Source organism: Glycine soja, chromosome 5 (assembly GCF_004193775.1).
Source record: "Glycine soja cultivar W05 chromosome 5, ASM419377v2, whole genome shotgun sequence".
Classification (NCBI taxonomy): domain Eukaryota; kingdom Viridiplantae; phylum Streptophyta; class Magnoliopsida; order Fabales; family Fabaceae; genus Glycine; species Glycine soja.
The window spans coordinates 25162386-25187910 of NC_041006.1; the positions used below are offsets into that span (position 1 = coordinate 25162386).

At 33.5% G+C, this 25525-nt stretch overlaps 1 protein-coding gene and 1 long non-coding RNA gene across 4 annotated transcripts; one reads left to right on the forward strand and one right to left on the reverse strand.

Annotated features, from left to right (window-relative positions):
- Positions 1 to 5095: 5095 nt before the first annotated feature.
- On the reverse strand, positions 5096 to 12620 carry LOC114412406. The gene is made up of 2 exons (XR_003666717.1): positions 12512 to 12620; positions 5096 to 5653 (listed from the first exon to the last, which is right to left on the reverse strand). It is a non-coding gene; the product is annotated as an uncharacterized LOC114412406 (long non-coding RNA).
- A 285-nt stretch (positions 12621 to 12905) lies between these two features.
- LOC114412407 (PI-PLC X domain-containing protein At5g67130-like) lies at positions 12906 to 18954 on the forward strand. Of its 3 annotated transcripts, XR_003666718.1 has the most exons (9): positions 12908 to 13159; positions 13242 to 13364; positions 13545 to 13682; positions 13792 to 13890; positions 14171 to 14474; positions 14558 to 14781; positions 14896 to 14982; positions 16266 to 16660; positions 18734 to 18954. XR_003666718.1 is itself a non-coding variant. In XM_028376299.1 (8 exons), exons 1-8 carry the CDS (start codon positions 13043 to 13045, stop codon positions 16467 to 16469), a joined length of 1296 nt encoding a protein of 431 aa, XP_028232100.1. In that variant the 5' UTR covers positions 12908 to 13042; the 3' UTR covers positions 16470 to 16748. The 3 variants fall into 3 exon arrangements, 2 of the variants coding, with proteins under 2 accessions (XP_028232101.1, XP_028232100.1); XM_028376299.1 differs by lacking the exon at positions 18734 to 18954 and having other exon boundaries at positions 16266 to 16748; XM_028376300.1 differs by lacking the exons at positions 13792 to 13890; positions 18734 to 18954 and having other exon boundaries at positions 12906 to 13159; positions 16266 to 16748.
- The last annotated feature ends 6571 nt before the right edge of the window (positions 18955 to 25525 follow it).

Sequence of the window (25525 nt, forward strand, 5' to 3'; positions counted from 1 at the left end):
ACGACAAAGACTACTCAAAATGCTCTGAAATACAAGGCTAACACCCTATACTATTAGGGTACCCTTAACTTGTAGGGTAGGGTCCCCTTAATTTGTAGGATACCCTACAAACCTAAAATATGAAAAACCTATTCTAATATTTACAAAGAAAAATGGACCCAACCTTGGCTCATAGGCTCAGAAATCTACCCTAAGGTTCATGAGAACCCTAGGGCCTTCTTCAGCAGTTCTAGCCCAATCCTTTTGGAGCCTCTTGCTCATGGCTTTGGTGACTGGTCCCTTCCTAGGGAGGATTGCATCAAATTGGTATAGGTAGAGATTGTTTTGCATTAAATTGAATGATAAAATTGTTTGGGTAATCTCCAATAGATTAGTTAATCTTTAATTAATCATCCCTATAATTGATTTTATCCTTTGACTTAAATTGGTAAATCCATGATCATTGGGGTATTGATTTAAGGCAAAGAACATCATTTGACCTTGATCATAGGCTTTAGTTGATTTTTGGAATCAATAATTAACTAGGGAAGGAATTTCATTAGGACTAGGATTGGGGGAACATTGGTACTAGTGATTCATAACTCTTGGTCACAAAAATATTTAAATCAATTGTTTTCTCAAAACCTTTCTTTACATTCATTCAATTGTTTTCTTATAAAAACCAAAACCACAAAAATATTTAAATCCTTTTTTCAATCATCTCTATTGTTAGTTTAATAAACTTAACTAATCGGGAATACAACTAGTCCTTTGGGTTCGATGTCGGAACTTTGGAGTCCACTACTGCTATTGCGTAGGACACACTTGCCCTTGTGCAAGCCTAACATATTTTATGCATCACTTCATGATGGTGAGGTTGGCATCAATCTATAATGCTTTAGGTCTATTAATGGGTATGTTTTCGTTCATGATGATTAGCCAGAGCCTATACTATGTGAATTTGATTTATATTTCCATATTACCCTTCTAGTATAGACAATATTCTCTTGTGAAGCCTAAATGCCTTGTAAAGGATGCTTCTTCTGGGATAAATTGTCTATTGTTGTTATCTGCCATTGGGATCTTTTCCTCTAGACATTGTTAGGTTCTCAACCCTTAAAGACTGAGCTCTGATATCAAACTATAAAGGCAAATATCACAAGAAGGGGAGTTGAATTGTGTTTTAAAAAAATATTTGTAAGCCTTTTTAAATTATCATTTAATAAAGACTTATAACCAGAAAATGAAGTTTTCACAAACAGATACAATCAGATGATAACACTAGATTTTGTTAAAAACTCATTTCAGAAACCAAAACAAATTCAAACCCTTGTTAGTTAAAATAGAAGCAACATAAATATAAGACACAAAGAGTCTTATACTAGTCCTCCGCTACCACCACGACTATGTCTAGTTCTTGACAACCCATAAAGTTACACTACTTTCACAAAAGTTATAAATATTTTTCCTTGCCACCTCTAACTCTTACAACATGGTTAATACTTAAGCTTTACAACACAATTATTCTTTCTCTACCAAGCCACTTCTTGCTCCAAAACAAATCATCAAATTTGTTGAAGTTTTTTGGAACACAAACTAGCTTAATATTCTTACAAACGAATATACAAGTTAATCACTCAATCTTTTTATATAAGGATTTAGAAGGTATTTTGAGAGCTTTACAGCTTAAGAATTTACAAAGAAAAAGTAAAGAGAAGAGGGAACTAAAGTCACAAAAATACCACAAGAAGAGAGGTTGAATTGTATTTTCAAAAAAATTTAAGTCTTTTAAGAAAATAGAAAGGTTTATGATATAAGCTTAGAATGAAAATGAAAGAAGTTCTAGAAAAAAAAAGTTTTTTTCATTGTTTAGAGCTTTATTTCAAAAAAAATTGTTTGTTTAAAAAGACTTAGATGAAGAAGTTCAATTTTAGATGTATTTGTGAAAGGTCTTCTTGAGTTAAAGATTAACAAAAACTAGTTGACAAATTAATAAACAATCAATGCAGACAAAGGGAAGAGAGTAGTGCACAATGATTTTCGTACTAGTTCACCCCAAACTTGAGCTATGTCCAGTCCTCACCTTTCAAGATGATATTTCACTAACACAACTAGCTACTGTAGACCAACAACTTTCCAGTTCACCAATTGGACTTCACACCTAGCTTCAACTAGACTAGCAACACCACTAGATTTCAACCTTGTCAACAACTATTGGACTTCAACAACAAAAGGGTTTCCGTAATGGGATAGCACATATACATATTTTAACCTCATAGAGGGTTTCCACTCAAGAAATATCAATCTCTCACTTTTATCTTAGATCTATTATAGATTACAAGTTTTCTACAGAAGTTTATCACTCTTAACAAAGAGGGATGAAGCAGAGGATACAAATTTCTCACACATAGATCTTGCTTAAGTTGCTCTCATTGGAATGCTTCAACTTGGATTGAAAAGTCTTTTCGATAGACTCATAAGGCCTTAAACAAGACTCTTGAATTGGACTCCACTCAACTGATAGGCTTTTAGAGCAAGTAGATAGACATAACAGTTGTTATGAAATGACAATTTGCATAACCATTCTGAGGTTCCCATTTTGAAGAACCTTTATGATGAACATTAAGAAGTAACACTAGAATAACAATTTTGATGTTAGCTGAGAATCTTTTTGATGAAGTTCAACTAATATGCCTTTCTCAAGTAGCACAACTTCATCAACCTTAACACATCTTCACAACACAAGGCATTTTGAACTAAATTGCTTCATAGATACTTAGAGAAGGTACAATTGTTGGTGTATTAGTGTTCTGTCCAAGACTTAGATTGGGTAAAGTCTTCAGTCGCTCATTCTGGTGTTTCACATTAGTTCTTCCCATGGATAGCTTCAACTTTCAATATGAACATCTTTAAATGCAGTTGGCCTTCACTTTTTTATGTGTCTTTTTTTATTGTGGTCTCATATGGAAAGTGAGATGTCTTATGTGGTGCATTTTGAACCATTTCAAACTCCATTCTAAGGTTCAGTCTTCAAATTCAAGTTCTTCATCATTTTGATGTAGACATCGATACAACTTTATTTTGTGTTGGATGCTTTCTTTGTAGCTGTTAGTCATCTTATATGACTAACTTTTGTATAGAAAACATTTTCCAAAACTTGTATAGTTTCCCCAATTTATGGTTATTTTGTAGTAATTTTGTAAATAAATCTTGTTTTATTGTTAAAGTTGTCTCTAGAATATGTCCATTGAATTTAATGATGAAATTGTGCAATTTTAGGTGAAAAAGGGGCTAAGTCATGAAGTGCCAAAATTAACAGTTGAGCTTAGCTCATCAGTGGGCTAAGAGCACATCCACCGCTAAGCGTAGCTTTAGCGCGCTTAGCACGACAGAAGAATCTGGCAAGGCATCAATATCAAGGCCACGCGCTAAGCGCAACAGTTGTCTTCAGCCAGGCTCAATGCACGACTGGCGCTAAGTTCAAATCCACTTACTCGCACTAAGCGCGACGGTGGCACTAAGCGCAATGTCGTGAATTCAGAACCTATTTAAAGTTTGTCTTGTGAAGAATTAGGGTACAACTTTTATAATACCCAGGGCACAGAATTCCACAGCACACCACAGTGCCTATTTTGGGAAAAGAGCTCTGGAGGCAACAAGAGGAGCAGTTTTTGCAGAGATACCTAGGTTTTGTAATCTCATTATTATTATTAGGGGTTTTTCTGTAATGGCTAGCTAAACACCCTTGTTGTGGATTTCTAATGAACAAATGATGTAATTACTTTAATATCTAATTGATTGTGTTTCTTGTGTTCAATGCTTCTTTCTATGCTTAAATTCCATATGCTCTTGGTCTGATCACCCATTTGTGTGCATAGTTAGGTAACTTTAGCATTGGGAACTGTATTGTTGCCTTTGAACTTGAATGAAGCAGAATTGAAACTTAGTCCAACAAGAGGGATATGCGGATTAAGTTTTGGTTTTAAATATGTTGTTACAATAATGTTGTTTAGTCTAAGTTTAGTCCAATAAGAGGGATCTGAGGACAAAGCTTAGCCTAAATTAGTCTAAACTTTCGTAAGTTATTTAGTTAAGTCTAGTCCAACAAGAGGGATCTGAGGATGAAGCTTAGTTTAAGTAAGTCTAAACCTAGGAGGGTTGTCTAAATTGAGCCTAGTCCAACAAGAGGGATCTGAGGACAAAGCTTGGATTGATTCAGTCTAACTAGGGATCGAGGTTTAGTAATTTAGGCTACAACATAGAACACAAAAGCATGATCGATTAGAGAAACATCTTTATATGCATCAGCTGGTCTATTAGAAAGACCCAACATTTCTACCTACTGTTGTCAATTTTACTTACTTGCATTTTTACTGTTTTTAGCCTAGACTTAGTTTAATCCTATTCTAAATCATCAATTATCAATGTTTCTTTTAGCAATGCCTTATTTCTAAATTTAACCCTATCTTAGACTAGTTCCTTGAGTTCGATACTCAGATTCATCTGTTTTAATTTTAAATACTTGACAATCCGGTGCGCTTTCCGGCAAACCGGATTTCCCTTGAACATATTTGTATAAAGAAAAAGTGGACCAAAAAGTAACTGCAGGGGAAATCCAATAGTAGCCTTTGATTAGTCTTCTATGTAAAGCCATGTTGTTTAGTACTTTGCAAAGAAATACAAGTACTTCGAGAGAAGCATTCTTCATCATACAGATCGGCTTTAAGAAATCTTTTGAGTTCTCAACTCTTTGACAATTGTTTTGAGATAACATTTCTAAGGATCATTTTGAGCACTTCAAAATGAATGAATCTGCCTACTTCTTATATCATTTAACAATAAAACACTTAAGCAAAATGTTAGTTACCACATTAACCCATCATCCTTTCAATTTTCATTACTAATTGTTTGTAATAATTAAAACCAGAGATGTGGATTCAACAAGAACAACAAATTTCAAATATTAACATGTTGGAGGGTTTTATTATACTTGTAACACCCAACCATGCTACTAAGGTTTTCTACTAAATTTTAACTTAAAGGAAACTCTTATTTGATTTATTTATGAAAACATGAGTTAATTTTTCATGGCACAACTGTAAATTGAAGTCATATGTTAACAGACAAATAATCTCAACAAGTCATACACTGAATATAAATACAAGCTAAGATCATAGAAATATCTCAAAAGAAAAGTTAGGTGAAATGTGTGCAACCATCAACAGTGTACCCATTACCTATTGTAAATACATCCAGAATGGGAAAGGGGATAATATCACGCACTCCCTATGCTGGTCGTACATTAATCCCAAAACATAAACATCGAGATACTTCTAAAGAGATCTCCCTCTACTATTAAACTTTAGTCACATAAGAGACGTGGTATCATCTGAATCACTACTATAATGTCTTCATTAGTAGGTTCCCTTGTACCACCATCTATCGACATACCAAGTGATGCTAGACCAAAGACTTAAAAGGGAAGTCTATAGTCATAGATTTGAAGTCCTTCACGTGAAGATGATGCATCCTCTTGAGATACATATGTGACGAGTATGCCTCCCGCCTGTTGACCATCTCTTGTGGCAACATCTTGATATATTTGACCATCAAAGAATGTGCAAATCAAGTATAATTGAAGAATAAGCAAGGGTAGGTCTTGAATCTCATCCATCTGTTCCCCCGAATGCATCGTTTGAGATCATCATAGGAACAAAATCACATGTGCAACAATGCAAGTATAAGCTACCAAAAACAAGGCATACATACACATATTTTGTGGGAATGTAGCTAATCATATGACATCTAACATAGTAGATAAATAATACAGCAAAGGATATATCAATCATTCATGCTCATTTATCATCAACCAAGTATAAGAGATAAATCCAACGTATACATCACATCATATATGAAATGTCATGCGATGCCAGACAACTCATGTGACACAACACTGGCACGTGCAATGACTACTCCATGAAGATTCACATGGTCAAGTGATCAAGCTGGGTAATCCCTTCATCATAATAAAATCAACAACACCCCAACTAGACAACAACACTAGCACATGCCAAAAACTATTTGGGGGATCTTGTGCAAAACTGATCTATAGAGTGATTTAATGGTCCTGTGAATATAGAAGTGCGTGGGTAATGGCTTTCTGCGACACAAGATTTGCAACAATCCTGACCTAAGATGTGGAGTCTCCCACACTAAGTGTGGGGTCCCACTAAGCAACCCTAAACTTACATGTGTACTCGCCAACACAACTAAAAGCACAACTCATACTGCAATTACACAACCGAAGACGCCAACTCATGCACATATGCATCAACACATCACCATCAATAACGTCAAGAGCCACAACACAAATAATTCTTATTAGGTCAACAAGGTACAAAATTTATCCATGTTCCATCAACAACTGCAACAGGATCCTATCCAGAACAATCCCAACTTGAGAATAAGTAGATGTCCTCCCAGAGCAACCCATCAACACAAAGCTCTCATTGAGCAACTTTGCCAACAAAAAATTGAGCGACCACTTAATCAACAAATAATTCACCTTAATTATATTACATTAGTTAGTATTTTCGAAATGACTGAATTATAGTTTTAACTTAAGAAAATTGCCAAAAAAAAGTCAAAGAAAGTCAACTTTTACTTGAGTTGGAAAAGGTTTCAACTTATATTCATAAATATAATATCTTAATATTATAAAAAAAACATAGAATCGTACTTATTAATTGATGCAATCCTACCCCGCAAGGGTATTGGATAGAAGACTCCAAGAGGATTGGGCTAGAGCTTCTAAAGAAGGCCTTGGGGTTCTCATGAATCCCAGGGTAGATTTTTGAGCCCATGGACAAAGGTTGGGTCCTCTCTTCTTTGTAAATATTAGAATAGATTTTTCCTTCTTTTAGGCCTTGTATTTTGGCCATTCTAGTAGTATAGGGTTTTAGCCTTGTATTTCAGGGCATTTTGAGTAGTCTTTGTATTAGGGACTTTTTTTATATATTTTCATGTATTTTGACATAGGGGTGAGCTTAGCTATTATAGGGGGGGTGTGTAGCTAAGCTCTAGCTTCTTTAGGAATCTTCTCAAGGAAGCTTCTCAAAGAGGTGAGCTTAGTTATTAGAGGGGTGTGTGCAGCTAAGCTCTAGCTTCTCAAGGAAGTTTTCTCAAAGAAGCTTCTCAAGGAAGTTTTCTCAAGAAAGCTTCTCAAGGAAGCTACCAAGTCTATAAATAGAAGCATGTGTAACACTTGTTGTAACTTTGATGAATGAGAGTCTTGTGAGACATACTTCAAAGTTCCACTTCTCTCCCTCTTTTATTCCTTCAATTTCGTGCTCCCCCCTCTCTCTTTTTCTCCCTCTTTCTTTTCCTCCATTGAAGCATCCTTCCAAGCTTCTTATCCAAGGCTCATCTTGGCGGTGAAGCTCCTTCTTCCATGGCTTATTCCCTAGTGGATGACACCTCCTCTCACCTCTTCTCCTTTGTCTTCCGCTGCATCTCCATGGTGGAAAATCACCATTAAAGGACATCATTGAAGCTCAAAGATTCATCCTCCAAAGAAGCCCCACAAACAAGCTTCCATCATTAATATTTGAAGATCAGATTTAAACTCACTAATTTGATTGATCAAATCACCAAAGTTCATTTTCAAAAGTTATAGAAATCATTCAATTAATTTCTTTACAAAAGCTTGAAAAACCTAGGGTATTGTTGTTCTGTTTTCAAGGTCTGAAAAAGATAATTATTTGACTGACGAAAACATTTTATTTTCATACATGTCATATATCATTTTAAATCTTATCATGTCTATTTTTCAAAATACTAACTTATCTCTCAATTAAAAATCTACAAAAATTTAAATAAAATAAAAAAGACTGAGAGGTCGACTGTCCCTACAAGAGGACTAGTCTACTCATCTCTTAGTTTTAACCCACAAAAGTACTTATTCTTTATAAACTCTTTTTAGCATGTTTAAGAGGATTCTTTCATGTTTCTAAAAATTTCAACCTTGCAAAAATTCAATGGTTGTAGATCCTTTGTTATGATTCTAGTACTAAACAAGTCCGAAAGCATTTTTTTTTGTTAGAATCCAGTACGCAAGTTTCAAGTCTCAAAAATTATAGAAAATAGAGTTCTCACTGAAATTTTAACATGTGATAGTTACTTTTAAAGCTTGAGAAATCTACTGCTTTATGGTTTAAGACTAGTTCTAGTGTGCATAGGCGAAACCAAGTTTCGTAGGTGTGAAAGTAACCAACACTGTCTGATTTTGGTTGCCCATCCTGCACCGTAGGATTGAGTTATCCGTAATCCAACGGACTTAGATATCTTTGTCCTCATAAAACTCGTTGTGCTGCCATAACCGTATATGCCTTGGTCTGCTTGGAGAAGATGACATCATTTAGTTATGCTTCGCTAATGTGTTTCCCTTTTTTTTCTTTTTCTTTGAACACTAATAATACATTTGCTTTTTCTTTCACCTATATCCAACCAAGCAATTATAAGTTGTGATTAAATTAATATTTACACAATTGACTCCCCTAAAAATATATTTTACACGATTGAATCAAGTAAATATTTATTTTATTGTTTTAAAATTTTGTAATGTTTATGAAATTTGTTAGAAAATTTATTTATATGTTTTTACAATTTTTCTAGGATAAACAAGAACATACATTAGAAGATTATAAAAATTCTAATTAGTTGTTTATAAATATAAGATTTTCATTTTTTTTTTACTTAGTAAGTGACCACTTCATTTTAACATAAGAATTCTAATTTGAGTTAATTAAGTTATTGATTGATTCATATTTTCTAGTTTTAAAGAATCTAATTAATTGTTAATAGATTAAAATTTGCATGAATGTCTCAAACAAATATTTACTTTATTTTTTAGGAATTTTCTTAATATTTATTGAAATGATTAGCATATTTGTTTCTATTTTTATTAATAAAAAATAAAAATACATATGGTGATTATTGTGTGACTCTACTTCAATCTCTCTTGTTACTGTTAAAACCTTATAGGTTGGGTAAAAAAGGATGGACTAAGCATAAATAATAATTTGTCTATTTGACTAAGCATAAACTTTAATTTGAAATCTATTTTATAATAATTCTCAGGAGATAGGGGACTTGGATAAAGTGTCATCCGGTGCAAGATGGATAACTCAATTGGACGGTGTTGTTTACTTTTGCACCTACGAAACTCGATTTCGCCAACGTATGCTATAACTCGTCATGGTTTAAACTCAACAATCATAAGGTTCATGGATAGTTACAGATTCACAAAAAGGTTTGGACTGTCCGCCAACATTTTCCAAAAAGCATAGGTCAACTTTTAGGAAGTGTATCTCCTCTGTTTCTAAACCTTTTTGGGTATTTTAGGTATCCATATTGTAGCGTTTTTAAGTAATATTTCATTTATAAGTGGAATCAGCTTTAAAAATTACCAAAACGCAATATATAACAAAAACTAGTCATGGTGTAAAAACAAAAACACAAACAAATTCATGCTATCTTCAAGCACATCATGCTATTTCACAATCTTTCATCATATAATCTTCAAACAAACCATATATCACGAAATATACACCATACACAACAACAAAACAACACCACAAAGCATGCATAACACACACAAGGTGTCTTTCCTTATGGGCTTCTCTTTAGCCAACTCAAACTAGCAACAAGCACATGGTGGAAATGGCTTCCTTTTGGCTTCTCCTTCACTTAACCTCAACTAAACATGATAGAATGGAAACATGGAAGCTTAGAAAAGATAATAAAGAGTATCTTGAGGTGGTAAAATGAAAAGGAAAAAGTAGGAATTATGAGGAAATAGAGAGATTCAAGAGGAAATGAAAACTAGATCTAGGGTTTTTCAACTAACCCTTCTTACTTCTCTTCTCTCTACACTTTGAGCTTGGACATTAGATGAAATTGTTTGTTTTGTGTGTGTGTGTTTGTTTGTTTTTGTGTGTGTGCACGTGCACGCGCATTTGATCCATGTGAATATAAGGGGAGAATGAGTGTGTTTTGTGTCAACATGGACTCAGGTTCAAGAGACATAGGTGAGGATAATTTAGGAAATAACAAAATAGGTCAAGACTTAATGAAGAAATTGTTGTAAAATTTGAATTTTAGTGTCTCTCCCGATGAGATATTTCAGCCAACAATTAGGGAAAAAAGGGCATGATTTGACTTAGGCTAAGCTTAAGTACAATACATACGAAATAGGTAAAGTAAATGTGTACTTAGCAAGTACATGTAGTTAAGTTAGTTTGGTTACTTTTTAATGAGCTTAGTTGAAATAGAACTACTTGATTAGGTTTAAGAGAGAGAATTTTGTTGGTTCACCCTATCTATGAAAAATAAAAAGTTGTTATGTGTACTAGCAAGAAATACAGAGAAATCTCACCCGGTTTTATCGGAAATTTCAAGTTTAATTATTTTTTCGTCTAAATAAAAATATGTGACTTGAAACACGTTTTGGAATGGATATGAAATCCCTTTGTGGATGATGGAACAATCTCAATTAAGTGTTAAAAGGTCACTTCCAACTTATACTATTGTCAGGATTCTTAAGCTTAGTCAAATGACCCTTATTACTTCACTTTGATGTATAAGGTGAGAAAATCACTTTGACATCACTTGAATCTAAATATAATTTAATTTAATTAATTATAAGTAAATTATCAAGGTTTAGCGTTAACTTTCAATTATTCCACAACATATTTCTACAGTGCCAGTAGTCGATAGGTCAAATTTCTACAAAAATCTATGTAGAAATACACAAAATACAACCACAAATTCTTAATTAATATTTTAGCATTAAAATAAAATAAAATATTCTTTTTAATTATTCAACCACTTATTTAGAAATTAGTAAAAATAAGAGTCTTACAATACTACTATCATAATTTATTTATATTTTCTTTGTAATTGATGTATTAAATAATAGTTTATGTTTTTATTTTCTATATTTTTATTTATTTTGGGATTAACTTGAGAATTATATTTTTAGATAAAATATATTTTTGGTCTATCTAAAATTTTGAATGTTCAATTTTAGTTTTTCTAAAAAAATTGTTCATTTTTTGTTCTAAATTTGAATTTTTTTTTCATCCCTCTAAATTTAAATATTTGTTTTCGTCCATCTAAATTTTAAATGCACCACTTTTGATTCTTCAAAGTGGTTTGAATAGTGCTTTAAAGACAAGGGAGATATGATTTAGATAGCACTATAGAAAAACAAATATTTCCAAAATTAGAGAAACAAATAATTGACAAAAATTTCTAGAGGTACTAAAATTGAACTTTAAAAATTTCGTAAGAATAAAAAACATATTTTATCATATTTTTATTTATTTTTAACATTTTTTAGTTAATCAACCCAATCTAACCTTCAATCCGCCACATGTTAGGTTGAGATTTCATACCCAAAAAATATGATTTCAATGCAACTCAACTCATTATTTAGCAACTTAAGGACAAGTTCAGCTAAGTTAGCCGATTTTACACCCATACAGAAACAGAAATGATATTTAGACACCCCATTATTTTAAATAGGGGTGGGTGATAAAAAAGAAAAAAAAAAGACTTGACTTGACTGGAAATCGAACGACTCAAGTTAAAAATAAAGATTTCTAGCAATTGGATTTGGGTTATGAGTCGGATTAAAAAAAAAAAACTCAATAAGAATCAGATAGTTCGGGAAGTTGCAGATTGGAGAAAAAAATTGTATATTATAACCGCACCTGACTGAATAAGTATCATGTAAATATTATGTGCTCAAGACATATAGCTTGATTTTTGGATTGCAAAGTATATTTTGCGTTACCGTGAAGCAGTATGTTGCACTCTGCGCCAAGAAAAGGTCCAAGACTTGACATTGACAAGGCCTTTCTTCATGGTTAATGCCACCCAAAACTTCTTATTTATTTATTTATTTTTTATATTTCACTCTCCTATTCGTCCTTTAATCCTTTTGTCATTTTTTCTACCATTGAGGGCACAAATGCTCTTGAATAATAAATTTGATTTTTCAATACTGCAAATTTTTTAAACTCAAAGTCGAAGGTTGCAAAAATAAAAGGTAAAACCAAGCCATTTGTTTACTATCTTGTGAAATCTAGCCATCATCTCCCACACACAATAAGTCAACTGGCCAAGAAACACCACGATCGTAACCCAAGCAAGCATACGCGCACTTAAACCAACCAAAACACCATGGCCAAACCAACAGAAAACTCAATCTCACATTAACCCAAGTTAAAAATACTTTAATAATATATACATAACACAAGATGAAAGACCCAAAGCAAGAGATTGTGGAAAGCACAACATAGAAATGAAAAGAAAAGAAAGATAGAGAAGAATCAGAACTAACTCACGACAAACTGTTGGACTAAATCCTTATGATTGCTCAAATCAAAACTATCAAGAAGCTTTGACATTAGAATCCCAAAAGTGGAAATGGAAAAAAGAAAAAGGAAGGATGAGATTCAGAACTCACCTTGGCACACTGTTGGGAATTGTCGGGAAAAAAAACGAAATGGGAAGAGAAGAAGAAGAAATGGGATGCGAAGGAGAGATGGAAATGGGTTTTGTCAAGAGTTGACAAAGAGAGAGAAAGTAAAAATGCTTCTCTATGAAGTTTTAAAAAAATAATAACTTAAGATTTTTTTTTTATCAGCCATTGGATCAATTTTAAGGAAAAGTAATCAATGGTTATAATGAGAAGTATAAAAAGACAAGAAAGTAAAAGTAATGAACCAAAATTTGACATAACAAAGCTTGTCTTATTAATGGATATTTTATTAATAAAGACAACAAGTATAGTCGGAAAGCAGTAAATAAGCTTTTGACTTGAGTACTCGAAAGCAGTAAATAAGCTTTTGACTTGAGTACTCGGAAAGCAGTAGTAACAGCTTTTTTGTACACAACTCAACTTGGATCATTGTACAGTCGAATTCTGTTTTCGCTTTGAAGTTCGAACTTTGTTGTACCCTTCTATTAGGTTCCGCGCCCCGCAAAGGAACCTGCCATGTGCTCGCATTCCCCAAACCACCGTTCGAAATGCAGTGCTCCTGCACCCGCCACCATCATCTTCCTCTTTGTCCCACTCCTCTGTTCCGTCTCCTTCACCAACGTCAATTCCCAGGTTCTCTCTCTCTCTGTCTCTCATTTTCCTTTCGAGTCACGAGATCCGTGCAAATTCACTTCGAATTGAACTGAATTGGCAGATTCTAGAAGCATGTTCAGCCGCTACGGATTGTGGGCCAGGTCTGTTCTGTGGCAATTGCCCTGCTTTGGGCTTGAAGCAACCCATCTGCACCAGAGGCCAAGCCACACTTCCCACTTCCATTGTAAGCTTCTTCCTTCTTCCTTTGAGTTTTTTTTTTTTTTAAACCCCGCGATCGAAGATAAGTATTAGGAGGTTTACAATCACTCACGCCTGTTTAACTAACTGAGCTAGACGTGCCCTTGGTCCTTTGAGCTTCTTCAATACCCAATATTGTGACATTCCCTTTTGGGGCATGCTGCAGGTTAATGGGTTGCCCTTCAACAAGTACACGTGGATAGTGACCCACAATTCCTTCAGCATCGTGGATGCACCGCCTTTGCCCGGTGTTCAGAGAATGACCTTTTACAATCAAGAAGACACCGTCACTAACCAGTTGAGGGTATGTGTAGTGTTGTTGCCATTGCTTGCTTTTCTTCTTAAATTTTGTTTCTTTTATGTTTTGGTAGCTTAATTGTTTTTTGTGATGTTTTGTTTTGTTGATAATTTAGAATGGAGTGAGGGGACTCATGTTGGATATGTACGACTTCCAGAATGATATCTGGCTCTGTCATTCATTTCGCGGGCAATGCTACAACTTCACTGCATTTGTAATTTGACCCTGTTTGTTATATTTATGGATTTTACTTTAAGGTTTTAAATTGCAATAACAATCGCGGTTTCCTCATGTTTCTTGATATTGTGGGAAATTGCTAACAAATGCGACCCATGCGGGTATAATTGTGGTCACAATGGGGTCGCAGATACCCAAAAGCCTTGATGTTGCGGCCAAAATCGCGGTTGTGAACTGTTTTTTAAAATCTAAAGTGTGGTTTTTGTGGTTGCATTTCAATGGGATGTGGTCTAATATGTCTGTTGAAATGTTCTCAGCAACCAGCGGTTAATACTTTGAAAGAAGTGGAGGCATTCTTGACGGAAAATCCAACTGAGATTGTCACCATTGTAATTGAAGACTACGTGCACACTCCAAAGGGGTTGACAAATGTGTTCACAAGTGCTGGACTGGATAAGTATTGGTTTCCTGTGTCCAAGATGCCAAAAAAGGGTGAGGATTGGCCCACTGTGACGGAGATGGTTCAAGCAAATCACCGACTTGTTGTTTTTACTTCCGATGCCTCAAAGGAAGCAGGGGAAGGAATAGCTTATCAGTGGAAGCACATGGTTGAAAATGAGTGTAAGCATTATATATCATTTAAACATGTGTATCTCCTTTGTACATGATTTGCAGTGACTAACTCGTAATTCACTTGCTATCAGCTGGAGATCCTGGAGTGCAACAGGGTTCTTGTCCACACAGAAAAGAATCAAAGGCATTAAATTCTAAAAGGCATTCACTTTTTCTGATGAATTACTTTCCAACATATCCAGTTGAAGTTGACTCTTGCAAAGAGCATTCAGCTCCACTTGCTGAGATGGTCAATACCTGTTACAAAGCAGCAGGGAATTTGCTACCCAACTTTATAGCTGTTAATTTTTACATGGTATTCCTTGTTCTGATCTAGGCTGTTAATTGGAACTTAATTATCACATGTATAGATGTATACAGCATATACCCTGCATTTTCACTTTAGCATTCTGACTGAAATTTCATGCAGAGGAGTGATGGAGGTGGTGTTTTTGATATTGTGGATAAAATGAATGGCCATACATTGTGTGGGTGTAGTACTGTCACAGCCTGCCAGGTTTGTCTGCATTTCTTGTCTAGATATGTATTTTATGTCATTTGTTCATGAAGCTTCTATATTCTGATATTCCATATTTCTGTCTATCTATTGTAATGATGCAATTTTGGGTACAGAGTGATGAAGAGAGATAAAAGAGAATGAAACACTAATTCAAACTGCAATTTTGGGCAGTATTAACTAAGATGTATTACATTGTATGGATGTGTTTGGTATGTTCATAAAAACATAAAGTGCTAACCCTTATTTATACTAATCATAATCCTAATTAATTAGGGAAACAAATAATGATAAGGAAATATGGTAACCAATCCTAAGAGATAATGTGGAAACTGGGAAACTAATCCTAGAGGACAATCTAAGATAAGATAAAATCTTTTCATATATTGTAACAGTGACCATTCCCACACTAATGCTGGAAACCTAATTGAGTATAATTTTACACCCTGTACAAAGTCTATGGAATTTCATCTAATTTACAAATTTCAATTCATTTATTCGAAAAGGTTGTGCACATGAACAGAATATGAGACCTTCAGATGATACTCTTAGAAGCCTGAATATGTATCTGATGCACATCTGGTTGATTTAGATTTTCCTTCCAAATATAGAATCAGACTAATGGTCAATTAGTGACCATATTTAAAATTTCTCTACATTTTATTTAAAATATCTTGAAATCGACAATAATTCAAGAGATAAATTGATCTTGACTTGGATGATGGAAATAACAGTTTATTCACTTGGGTTTAAGGTTTTAAAGTAGTAAAAGAAAATATGGTTGAATTTTATTGAATCTCAAAATTTCTTCTTATCTATGTGGAGTATTTCATATAGAGAAAAGTGAGGTAGTTTTCCATGTTCACTCTGTCCCATAAATTCTAACCATACGTAACTCAAATCTGTGTTAAACAAACTAATTATGGGTTTATAAAAGTCAACATGAGATTAAAACAAATTGATTTACACTAGATGTAGCATCCCCATGTCCTTTCTCTTGACTAATTTTTCTCAACCATTTGTTGTTAACTGCATGTTTCCACTGAATGGCAATTTATATGAAATCATGTAGCACAATATTTAGGCCAAAGTTGATTAAGATCCATATAGTCATCTTGCATATTCATCTTTTGGTTGTTTAGTTGTGTACTTGTGTTATATTTATATGAAATGGATGAATACTTGGAGTGGATGAATTTCTATTTTGGAATGGCCTCTACATGCACAGTTTGATGAAAGAAAATTCTAGTAATGACGATGACATTATTACTGCACTTTGGCAGGCGGGTGCACCCTTTGGGTCTTGCAAGAATATTTCTGTACCTAGTACAAGTCCAGTGACTAATACTGCTGGAAGCTTTACTGGATCTGTTCAGTTCTCTAAATCAGCTTCATCTGTCCATCTTCCAAACTTTTTGCTTCTTGTCGTCTTTTACTTCCTGCAAAGTCTTGCTGCAGCGGTGATGACTATTAGCACTGTTTTATAACTTGTATCTTGGCATGTACACTGCAGTATTGTCTCAAGCTGTGAATTATCATGGAACTGTTGCTAGGTTAAAAAAATTAGATATAGAGAAATTCTTGTTTCTTGCTGAGACTATGTTCAAGGATCTGTGAAGTCATTTGAGTTGGTAGTCATGAGAGACCAAGAATTTATCTGGAGCTATAAGTAGTTCAGGTAAGTTATACTTATATTCTTGGATGTACAAATCAAATTCTAGATATTGCAACTCTGGATGCGTCACATTTTTTCTTTTCTCATTGCACAAAGGTGTGTTATTTCTGTTTTCCAATTTGCAATAATTGTGGTTGGCAAAATTACTTTACAGATACCGATGTTCGTAAGGTGTTGGTGTGAATCAACTGACTGTTCCCTGATTAGATGCTCAGTTTTATGAAATTTAATTCATTTATGTTAAAGAGGCTACAAATTAGACAAGTTAAAGAACATCTAACCTACACTCTGCTACCAATCTTCACAGTCAAGTCGGATTGGACAATTCTTCTCTACAGTTTGTGATTCTACCTGCTATATAGTTTGTAGCTTTTGCTCTGATTTATTTCAGTTGTCTGCTTCATAAGCTAGAAATTTGAGGGTCACTAGTTTATGTTTCCAAAGGGTTCAAAATTTTTTATCTTACTGATTTTTAAGGTTAGTGAAAGAGTTGCTTATGATGCTGCATAAATGAAAGTATGTGTTAATCCATGACAATGATTGTCATTGTGGCTTACGGAATTTAAATTAAACCTCATAGACTGCTAATTTTTTTATGTATCATGGAAGGGATTGATTGTATGTTTTCATGATTGTGCACATGAGAGGTGACATGACCTTGTTATGCATCAAATTGTCAAATTACACCTTTTTTTCCTTCTTTTTACCTGTTTGTGTAAATGCTTTATTTATTGCCTATATTGGGTGAGTGAGGAAGTATAGCAAATACATTTCGTCCAGATGGAAAATGTTTCTATGTTATAGAAAAAATATTTCCCCAGATTGTTCATGTTAATGCAATATTTCCTTCTCCTTTTTGTGCTCCAAATATTATCCTCAGATCCTCCAATTGTTCAATATTTGTCCTAGTGATGCCGAAAGTCTCTTTATTTTTTGAATAAAATCTTTTGCGTTATTGTTTGTTGCTCCATGGAAATGATGACTCTGAAACGAGTTTTTCATTCGTCTTAGATGGTCACTTGGCAACATTGTAAAAGTTCAGTCCTCCTAATCTTCCATTAAAATTATAAACCTGACATGTATGGTTATTTTTCCTTATTTAACTTTAAGGGAATTAACTGTCGAGGGAGATCTCACCAAAAAAACTGTGAAGGGAGTATGAAAATTTTCTCTAGCAACATGTTGTCACTTGCCACGCTCATTAATTTGATTAATTTCTCAGTATCCACAAGATGACTTTCATGGCTCTGATGTCAGATAGAGAATTTGACACCACACTTTAACCCAAAACTTTAATGTTATTCATTTTTCACTTATATGGTATTCAACTTTTTCACTACTTTACGTGAGACTTCACTTCACACTTGTATTCTAGCAAATTGAACATTTCTTGTATTGTAGAAAATATAATTTAAACTAAATCCTTCTTTTAAATGTTGAAAGAATAGAAATTGAAGATCTTTTCACGATTAAACATTTGTGAACTATTTTGCTGAAAAGTCCTTTGAAAGATCGTTGAAGATTAAATATGATTTTCAGTTATGCTTTTTACTATATGTGGAAAATCCCACTTTTGCAATGGATGGTGATTATGATGTCGATATGGCTTCACTATGTAATTGCGTGTTTGGATTGTCGGTGAAATTGCTGTGTGCGTGTTTCAATAGATCTAACGAATAAAAGTAAAATGAAAGCAAAAACAAAGATTTTGATGCTTTGGCAAAAATACTTGTATCTCAAAAGTACTTTTTCACCTGATTTCCAAACATATACTAAATTGTTAGTTAATTTGTGTATTTCTTATACACATTAAATAATTTATTGCTGTTGTAATTTTTATTTATTTATTCTTTTGTGATTGCATTGCTTTGATCAATCGTTTTTCTTCAAATGCTTTTTATGTTTCTGAGATTGTTAGAATTAACGCAGATGACATTGCTTGAACTTTTGATAATTGATTATTTATCTAACTTTGTGTTATCTTCGTGATGCCATATAGTTGTACATTTGCAAATAAATGTGACGTGATTCTTGCCTTCGCAAATATTTATAACGTTTTCTGTTTTCAAATTTCAGGTTTTGGCAACAACAGAATTAGGATAGAATGGCTAAAAGCTCTTGATCCTTGTTAAGGTTTGTATTTATAATTGTATCCCAACTATTCATATTTCCTGTCTTTCCTTCCCACTACCCGGTCTTCACTTGTGTATTGGTGTTGAAACAACCCAAGTTGTTATGGATATTTTGCCAAATTATTATGTCTATAATAGATATGGAACACGAACAGTTTAGTCAAACATTGGAACTTGCGCTAGGTATGCATTGCATTTAATAGTAGAACCTTTTTTTTTTAGAACGGTAGAACTTAAAAAAAGAAAAAGAAAAACCTAACGGTACCCAGTATTGGAAGGTTCCTTGATATGCAAAGCTACTGAGGAGGTTATATACACTATCTTACCCTTGCATATGCATAAAAAAATGTTTGTTCTAAATATCTAAATTACACATTTTCATCGTTATTGTAAGTTTAGAGAAAAAAAACGAAATCTGAAATAATCTTATGCTAATGGATTTCAAATTTATGCAAAATGTATTTCTATTTCTAAAAAGGCCAATATATAATTTACATCTATGCAAAAATGTCCAATTTTCATAAGGTCTTTTCCCAATTCAAATCCATGACTAATCAATCAACAAGGTGTAACTTATTGATAGAAAAAGTGGTGTTCACAACAGGCACAGTGGAATAATTTTTTTTATTTTGTATTAAAAATATACTACAACAATAATAATATTGAAATTTAGAATTGTGTATTCAGATGCTAATCTTGAAGCGTCAAAAAATTTTTTCAATTGTGTGAACAGGTAATCACATCAAAACTAATCTCAGCCTATTAATCCTTTAAAAAATTAAACAACGAAAAATAAAATAATATAATAGATGAAAGTCGTCATTTAAGAATGACGTTAATGTTTCATCAAATAAGAATCATTGAGTCATCTTTTAGGAAATTGATTTTGATCATATCTTTATATGATCATATCTTTACTTATTTCATTCTACTTTCACTTTATCTTATTTTCAAACATATTTGAAAATAATATATTTATCTTGTTTCTGTTGTCATCAATTATCTTTTAGGGTGTTAAAAAAGAAATGATTAGGTCCAACTTGAGGTAATCACGTTTCCACCACATGTAAATTACTTTGCTTATTTATATTTATATTATTTAATTTTTTTTGCTAGTAAAAAATATAATAATATTCCAATAAAATATTTATTTGACTAAACAAATCCTCTAATTTAATTATCAAATAAAATATTTTCTTATGCAAAGATCGGATCACTCATTTGTGCGTTATCACGTAGGTTCAATACTAAATCGGTCGTAAACTAATCATAAATAATCAAGGTAGGTATCTAACAACACTCATTAACGTCTAACTAGTATGAAATAATATTTTTTACCTTTAAGATCCAATAAAAGAATAATGTAATATTTTCTTTCATCATTTATGGTTCAAGATTAACTCTAGAATATAGTATTACTGTCAAACTCTAATAAATTAACACATTATATTTAATCAATGAATGACTTTAAAAACTATTTTCTTCTTTCATTCAATTGTCTTGACTAAGGTCTTAATTATATCATAGAACTCAAACTCATTATTAAGTGTTGATGAATTCCTTCTTGACTAATCATTAATTATACTAATATTTAATCATATTCAATATTTGTTCAACTAATGTCTTAAGGCATTACGTGTTCAAAATTAAATATAATAAATAAATTGTTAATTACTATGATATTCTCCTGCCAAAGGAAACTATTAAATTTCTTTTTGAGAATTTCTTATTGACATATCAAAATAATATTAACTATTAGAAAATTTCAATTGAGTCAATTCAATGATGACATCCACATGTACATCATCTATACATGTAATTTAATAAATGAGACATATTAATTTTTATCTAATAAAGACTATCATATATATATTGCTTTATCTGAATTATTGATATCTTGTTCACAATAATCTTATGATCAAGAATAATTTAGATTAAAATTAGAAAAAAAAATTATTTCTCATTATCATAATCTCTATCATGATAACAAGTTTCATTTTAATCAAGGACTTGTCAAATTTACAATTTAGTAAAACAATAAATATGATAATAAAATAAAGAATAATTCTTTGTTAAAATTGATAACATCATGAATTGGATCCTAATCATACACATTTATCCCTACAATTGCTACATCAGGCTTTACCCTCAATAATAAAACTTCCAAAGTAGAGAATTTTTTAATTTATTCGTAGAACACAGGCATAATTTTGCTAAGAATATTATATAAATCCTAAATTCTTGAAACATATAAATGTGATGGGGAAGGAGAGATTAGATAATTCGACTACACGAGGTAATCTCATCATCCACAGAGAGCTAGCAAATCTCAATCCCAAAATCTTGAGCAAGATGCTTGTTGAACTCAATCACATGACCACGATAATGCTTGATGTAATCCTTCATATGCGCATCAGGTAAGGCTACCACAAATCCATTCCATAGGGTGCTATCGTAGCTGATCAGCCCTCCAATTTTCACAAGATCAATAACCTTCTTGTGATAGTTCAAGTAATTATCCTTATTACACTACTACAAAAAAAAAAAATGATTCAATATCGTGCAATTAACATCGATTTTGATGAAAACTAATTTTACAAAATACGCAGTGACATTTTTGTAAATTAAATGTCATTGTTAACATCAGTTTTTAAAAAATCGATGTTGATAGTGGAAAGTGAAGATCGGTTTTTATAAAATCGATGTTGTGTTTTATCCCTTAACATCAGTTTTACGAAAAACCGATGTTGTGGTTTATTAGTTAACATCAATTTTAATAAAAGTTGATGTTGTCATTCTAATGTTTTTCGTTTTCTTTGTCCCTGCCAAAAAAATGCAAGGGAGAGAACTGGAAGAGATAAAGCGCAGGTTTGGAACCCTAAACTACAAGAGGCTAATGCTCCACAATATCGTGTCTTCGAGGGAGAAGCCAAAGGCCCCTTGGCTAGTTCCTCGACCCTAAATGCCCCATTCCTCCTCCGCCGCAACCACTGCCACATCCCATTCCTCCACCTCCTCCCTCACTGCCGACACTAAAGACGGCGTGCTCCTCAAATGGCACATAGATTTTGGATCAACCCTAGACAATTGCGTCATCATCAACGCTTCCTTTGTTTTCCACCCCAAAGACCTAGCTGACTACACCACCACCAATTGCAACACAATCAATGACAACAAAAGCATTCCTAACTCCTTATACACCAATGGCAGCCTTAAACTGCGTGTTGTTTGGACCATTAGACCCCTCATCGCCACTAGAGTCCATCCACCATGCCAGAGTTCTCATCAGACAGAGGCACATCAGGTCCTCACTTTCTTTCAATAATCATCACATTTTATGATATCTGAATTGTTGGATAGAGATATTATAGTATCATTAAAATAATGCATTTGTGAAGTGGATAGAGAGATTGAATTGTCAGATATTTGAAGCATTAAATCTACAATATTGATGAAAAATGCATCTATGGGGTGAAAATTGGGTGTTACTCCTTTATTCCACTCTCTTGTTTGTTCATGTATGCATTGTAGGTTGTTTATAGTGATATATTGTTGCTCTTTGTTTCAAATGGTGTAATATTTGTTGACTTCACCTTGTGGTGATTGTTGAACTTTATTTATATGTGTTGGGTGCTGTGATTTTCATTAAATTGGACTTTACTTACTACGATATGTGAATTTGTGATGATTACAAAACAATTGTGTGGAACAACTATCCATTTGGGTTGAACTTGTTTTATGGGTTTGATTGTTTAACTTGTGTGTGGGATTCAGGTAATCCTAAGTGTGTAGTGCATTGGTTTTCTTGCTCTTCCTCTGGTGGTGGACTAGAGCAGGGGAAAGGTTTCAAGGCACTAGCTGTTGGATCAAGTGGCCTCGGAATAATTAAGAAGGGGGGGTTGAATTAATTATGAACGTATCTCGACAAATTAAAAATCTATCCTTCTTAATGTTACTAGATTCAATTAGGCTTTTACTACTAAGTTAAGAAAGTAAATAACAGAAATAGAAACTTAACCAAAAGTAAAAGCGATAATTAAAAGTACACAGTGGAAATTAAAGAGTGTAGGGAAGAAGAAGACAAACACAAGATTTATACTGGTTCGGCCACAAACCGTGCCTACATCCAGTCCCCAAGCAACCTGCGGTTCTTAAGATTTCTTTCAACCTTGTAAAAACCTTTACAAGCCAAAGATCCACAAGGGATATACCCTCCTGATGTAAGCTCCATTGGAGCTTGTAGGCCTAGGATCTTCTTCATCAATGGATTCCTTTGCTTCTTGGAAGATGAATGGCAGCGGAATGAAGAAAGGAAGAGAGAGAGGTGATGCCACTTCAAGGAGAAGTTGAGTTTAGAAGAAGCTCACCACCATAGGAGGCCATGGATAAGAGCTTGGAGGAAGAAGGAGATGAATGAAGGGAGAGGAAGAGAAGAACACGAAATTTTGTGCTCTAAATGAGCTTTGAAATCTGAAGTTTAATATTCAAATGATCAAAGTTCCCAAAAAATGCACACACATGACCTCTATTTATAGCCTAAGTGACACACAAAATTGGAGGGAAATTTGAATTTCAATTCAAATTTTACTTGAATTTGAAATTGAATTTGTGGAGCCAAAATTTCACTAATTATGATTAGTGAATTTTAGTTATGGTTCAGCCCACTAATCCAAGATCAATTCCAAGATTCTCCACTAAGTGTGCTTAGGTGTCATAAGGCATGTAAAGCATGAAGGACATGCACAAAGTGTGACTATATGATGTGACAATGGGGTGTAGTAAGCAAATGCTCACCTCCCCCTCTAAAATTTAATTGGATTGGGCTTCTACCAATTCAATTAAATTTATTTCCAACCACACACATCATATATTCACTTAGTGCATATGAAATCACAAAACTACCCCTAATACAAAAACTAGTCTAGGTGCCCTAAAATACAAGGGCTGAAAATCCCTATATTTCTAGGGTACCCTACCTACATTATGGAGCCCTAAATACAAGACCCAAAATTAATTAAACCTTATTCTAATATGTACAAAGATAAGTGGGCTCGTACTTAGCCCATGGGACCAAAATCTACCTTAAGGCTCATAAGAATGCTAGGGCCTTCTCTTGCATCTTTGGCCTAATCTACTTGGAGTCTTCTATCCAATGCCCTTGCGGGGTTGGATTGCATCACATCCCTTTTTCTCTTTGAAAAACCAAGTGGATGTACCCTCCACTTGAACTGATCCACAAGAGATGTACCATCTCTTGTTCTCAGTATAACAATCCCAGGTAGATGTACCCTCTACTTGTACCACAAAGGATGTACCCTCCAATGTGTTGGGACAAAGAATTCTCAGGCGATTAGTCCTTTGAATCTTTGTAAAGGGGAAACAAAAGATATCTCAGGCGGTTAGTCCTTTGAAATCTTTTGCTTAAGGGGAAGGGAAGAATCAAAAGAATTCTTAGGTGGTTAGTCCTTTGAATCTTTTGTAAGGGAGAAGAGAGACACAAAAGAATTCAGGCAGTTAGTCCTTCGTTCTTTTGGCAAAGGAAGAAGAGAATGAAAAAGATGAATAACACAAGTTTTTGAACAAAGAACTTTTCTTGGAAGAGAAAGTGTTGATAAATTTTTTTTAGAAAGATGAAGAGAAATGAATCAAATTTTTTTGTAGAAAGTGTTGAAAGAGATGAAAGAAGATATTAAAAGATTGATTGAAAGATATTTGAGAGATGATGTTGAAAAAAGATTGAAAGATAGATGATTCAAAGATGATTGATGATTATAAAGATGTTGAAGGATGATTATGATTATTGAAACTCATGCCATGGTCATATATTTATAATCTCTTGATGACTCAAGTCAAAACTCGTGACTCTTGGCAATTTCTTTAAAACTAGTCACTTAAAAAAGTTGTGACTTTTGAAAAAATCTTCAAAAACAAGTCACTTGAAGAATTGTGACTTTTGGAAATGTATTTTTCGAAATCAATCACTGGTAATTGATTACCATTAAGGTGTAATCGATTACACATCAACAGATGTGACTCTTCATGTTTAAATTTGAAAATTAAAACGTTTAGAAACACTAGTAATCGATTACAAGTATTGTGTAATCGATTACACAAGTTTAAAATGATTTAAAGCTGTTTAAACATAAGTTGTAACTCTTGAAATTTGAAATCTTAACGTTTTAAAACACTAGTAATCGATTACTACCTTCTGGTAATCGATTACGAGAGAGTAAAACTCTTTGGTAATGATTTTGTGAAAACTTCTTGTGCTACTCAATGTTTTGGAAAACTTTTTTAGTACTTATCTTGATTGAGTCTTCTCTTGATTCTTGAATCTTGATCTTGATTATTCTTGAATCTTGATTCTTGAAACTTGATTCTTGAATCTTGAATCCTGATTCTTGAAACTAGATTCTTGAATCTTTGGAATTTGCTTAACTCTTGATTCTTTGGCATCATCAAAATAACCTTGGAAGGCATTGCTTCCACACTAGCATGGACAATCACTGGCAGTGGTTACTACAAAGCCCCATTATTTTCTTGATTTGTGATTGTACTTTTAAGCGTGGCACTTATGGATCTATTGACCAGTTATTGCTGTTTAATGCTATCGTGCTCAGCGGAAGCAGCTTCTTCACCTTTTATTTGATGAAAAGGCTTGGGAGACGCAAGAAAAAATCAATCAAATTGTGTCAAAGATGTCTGTAATCCCAAACAATCCTAATAGCTAGACACC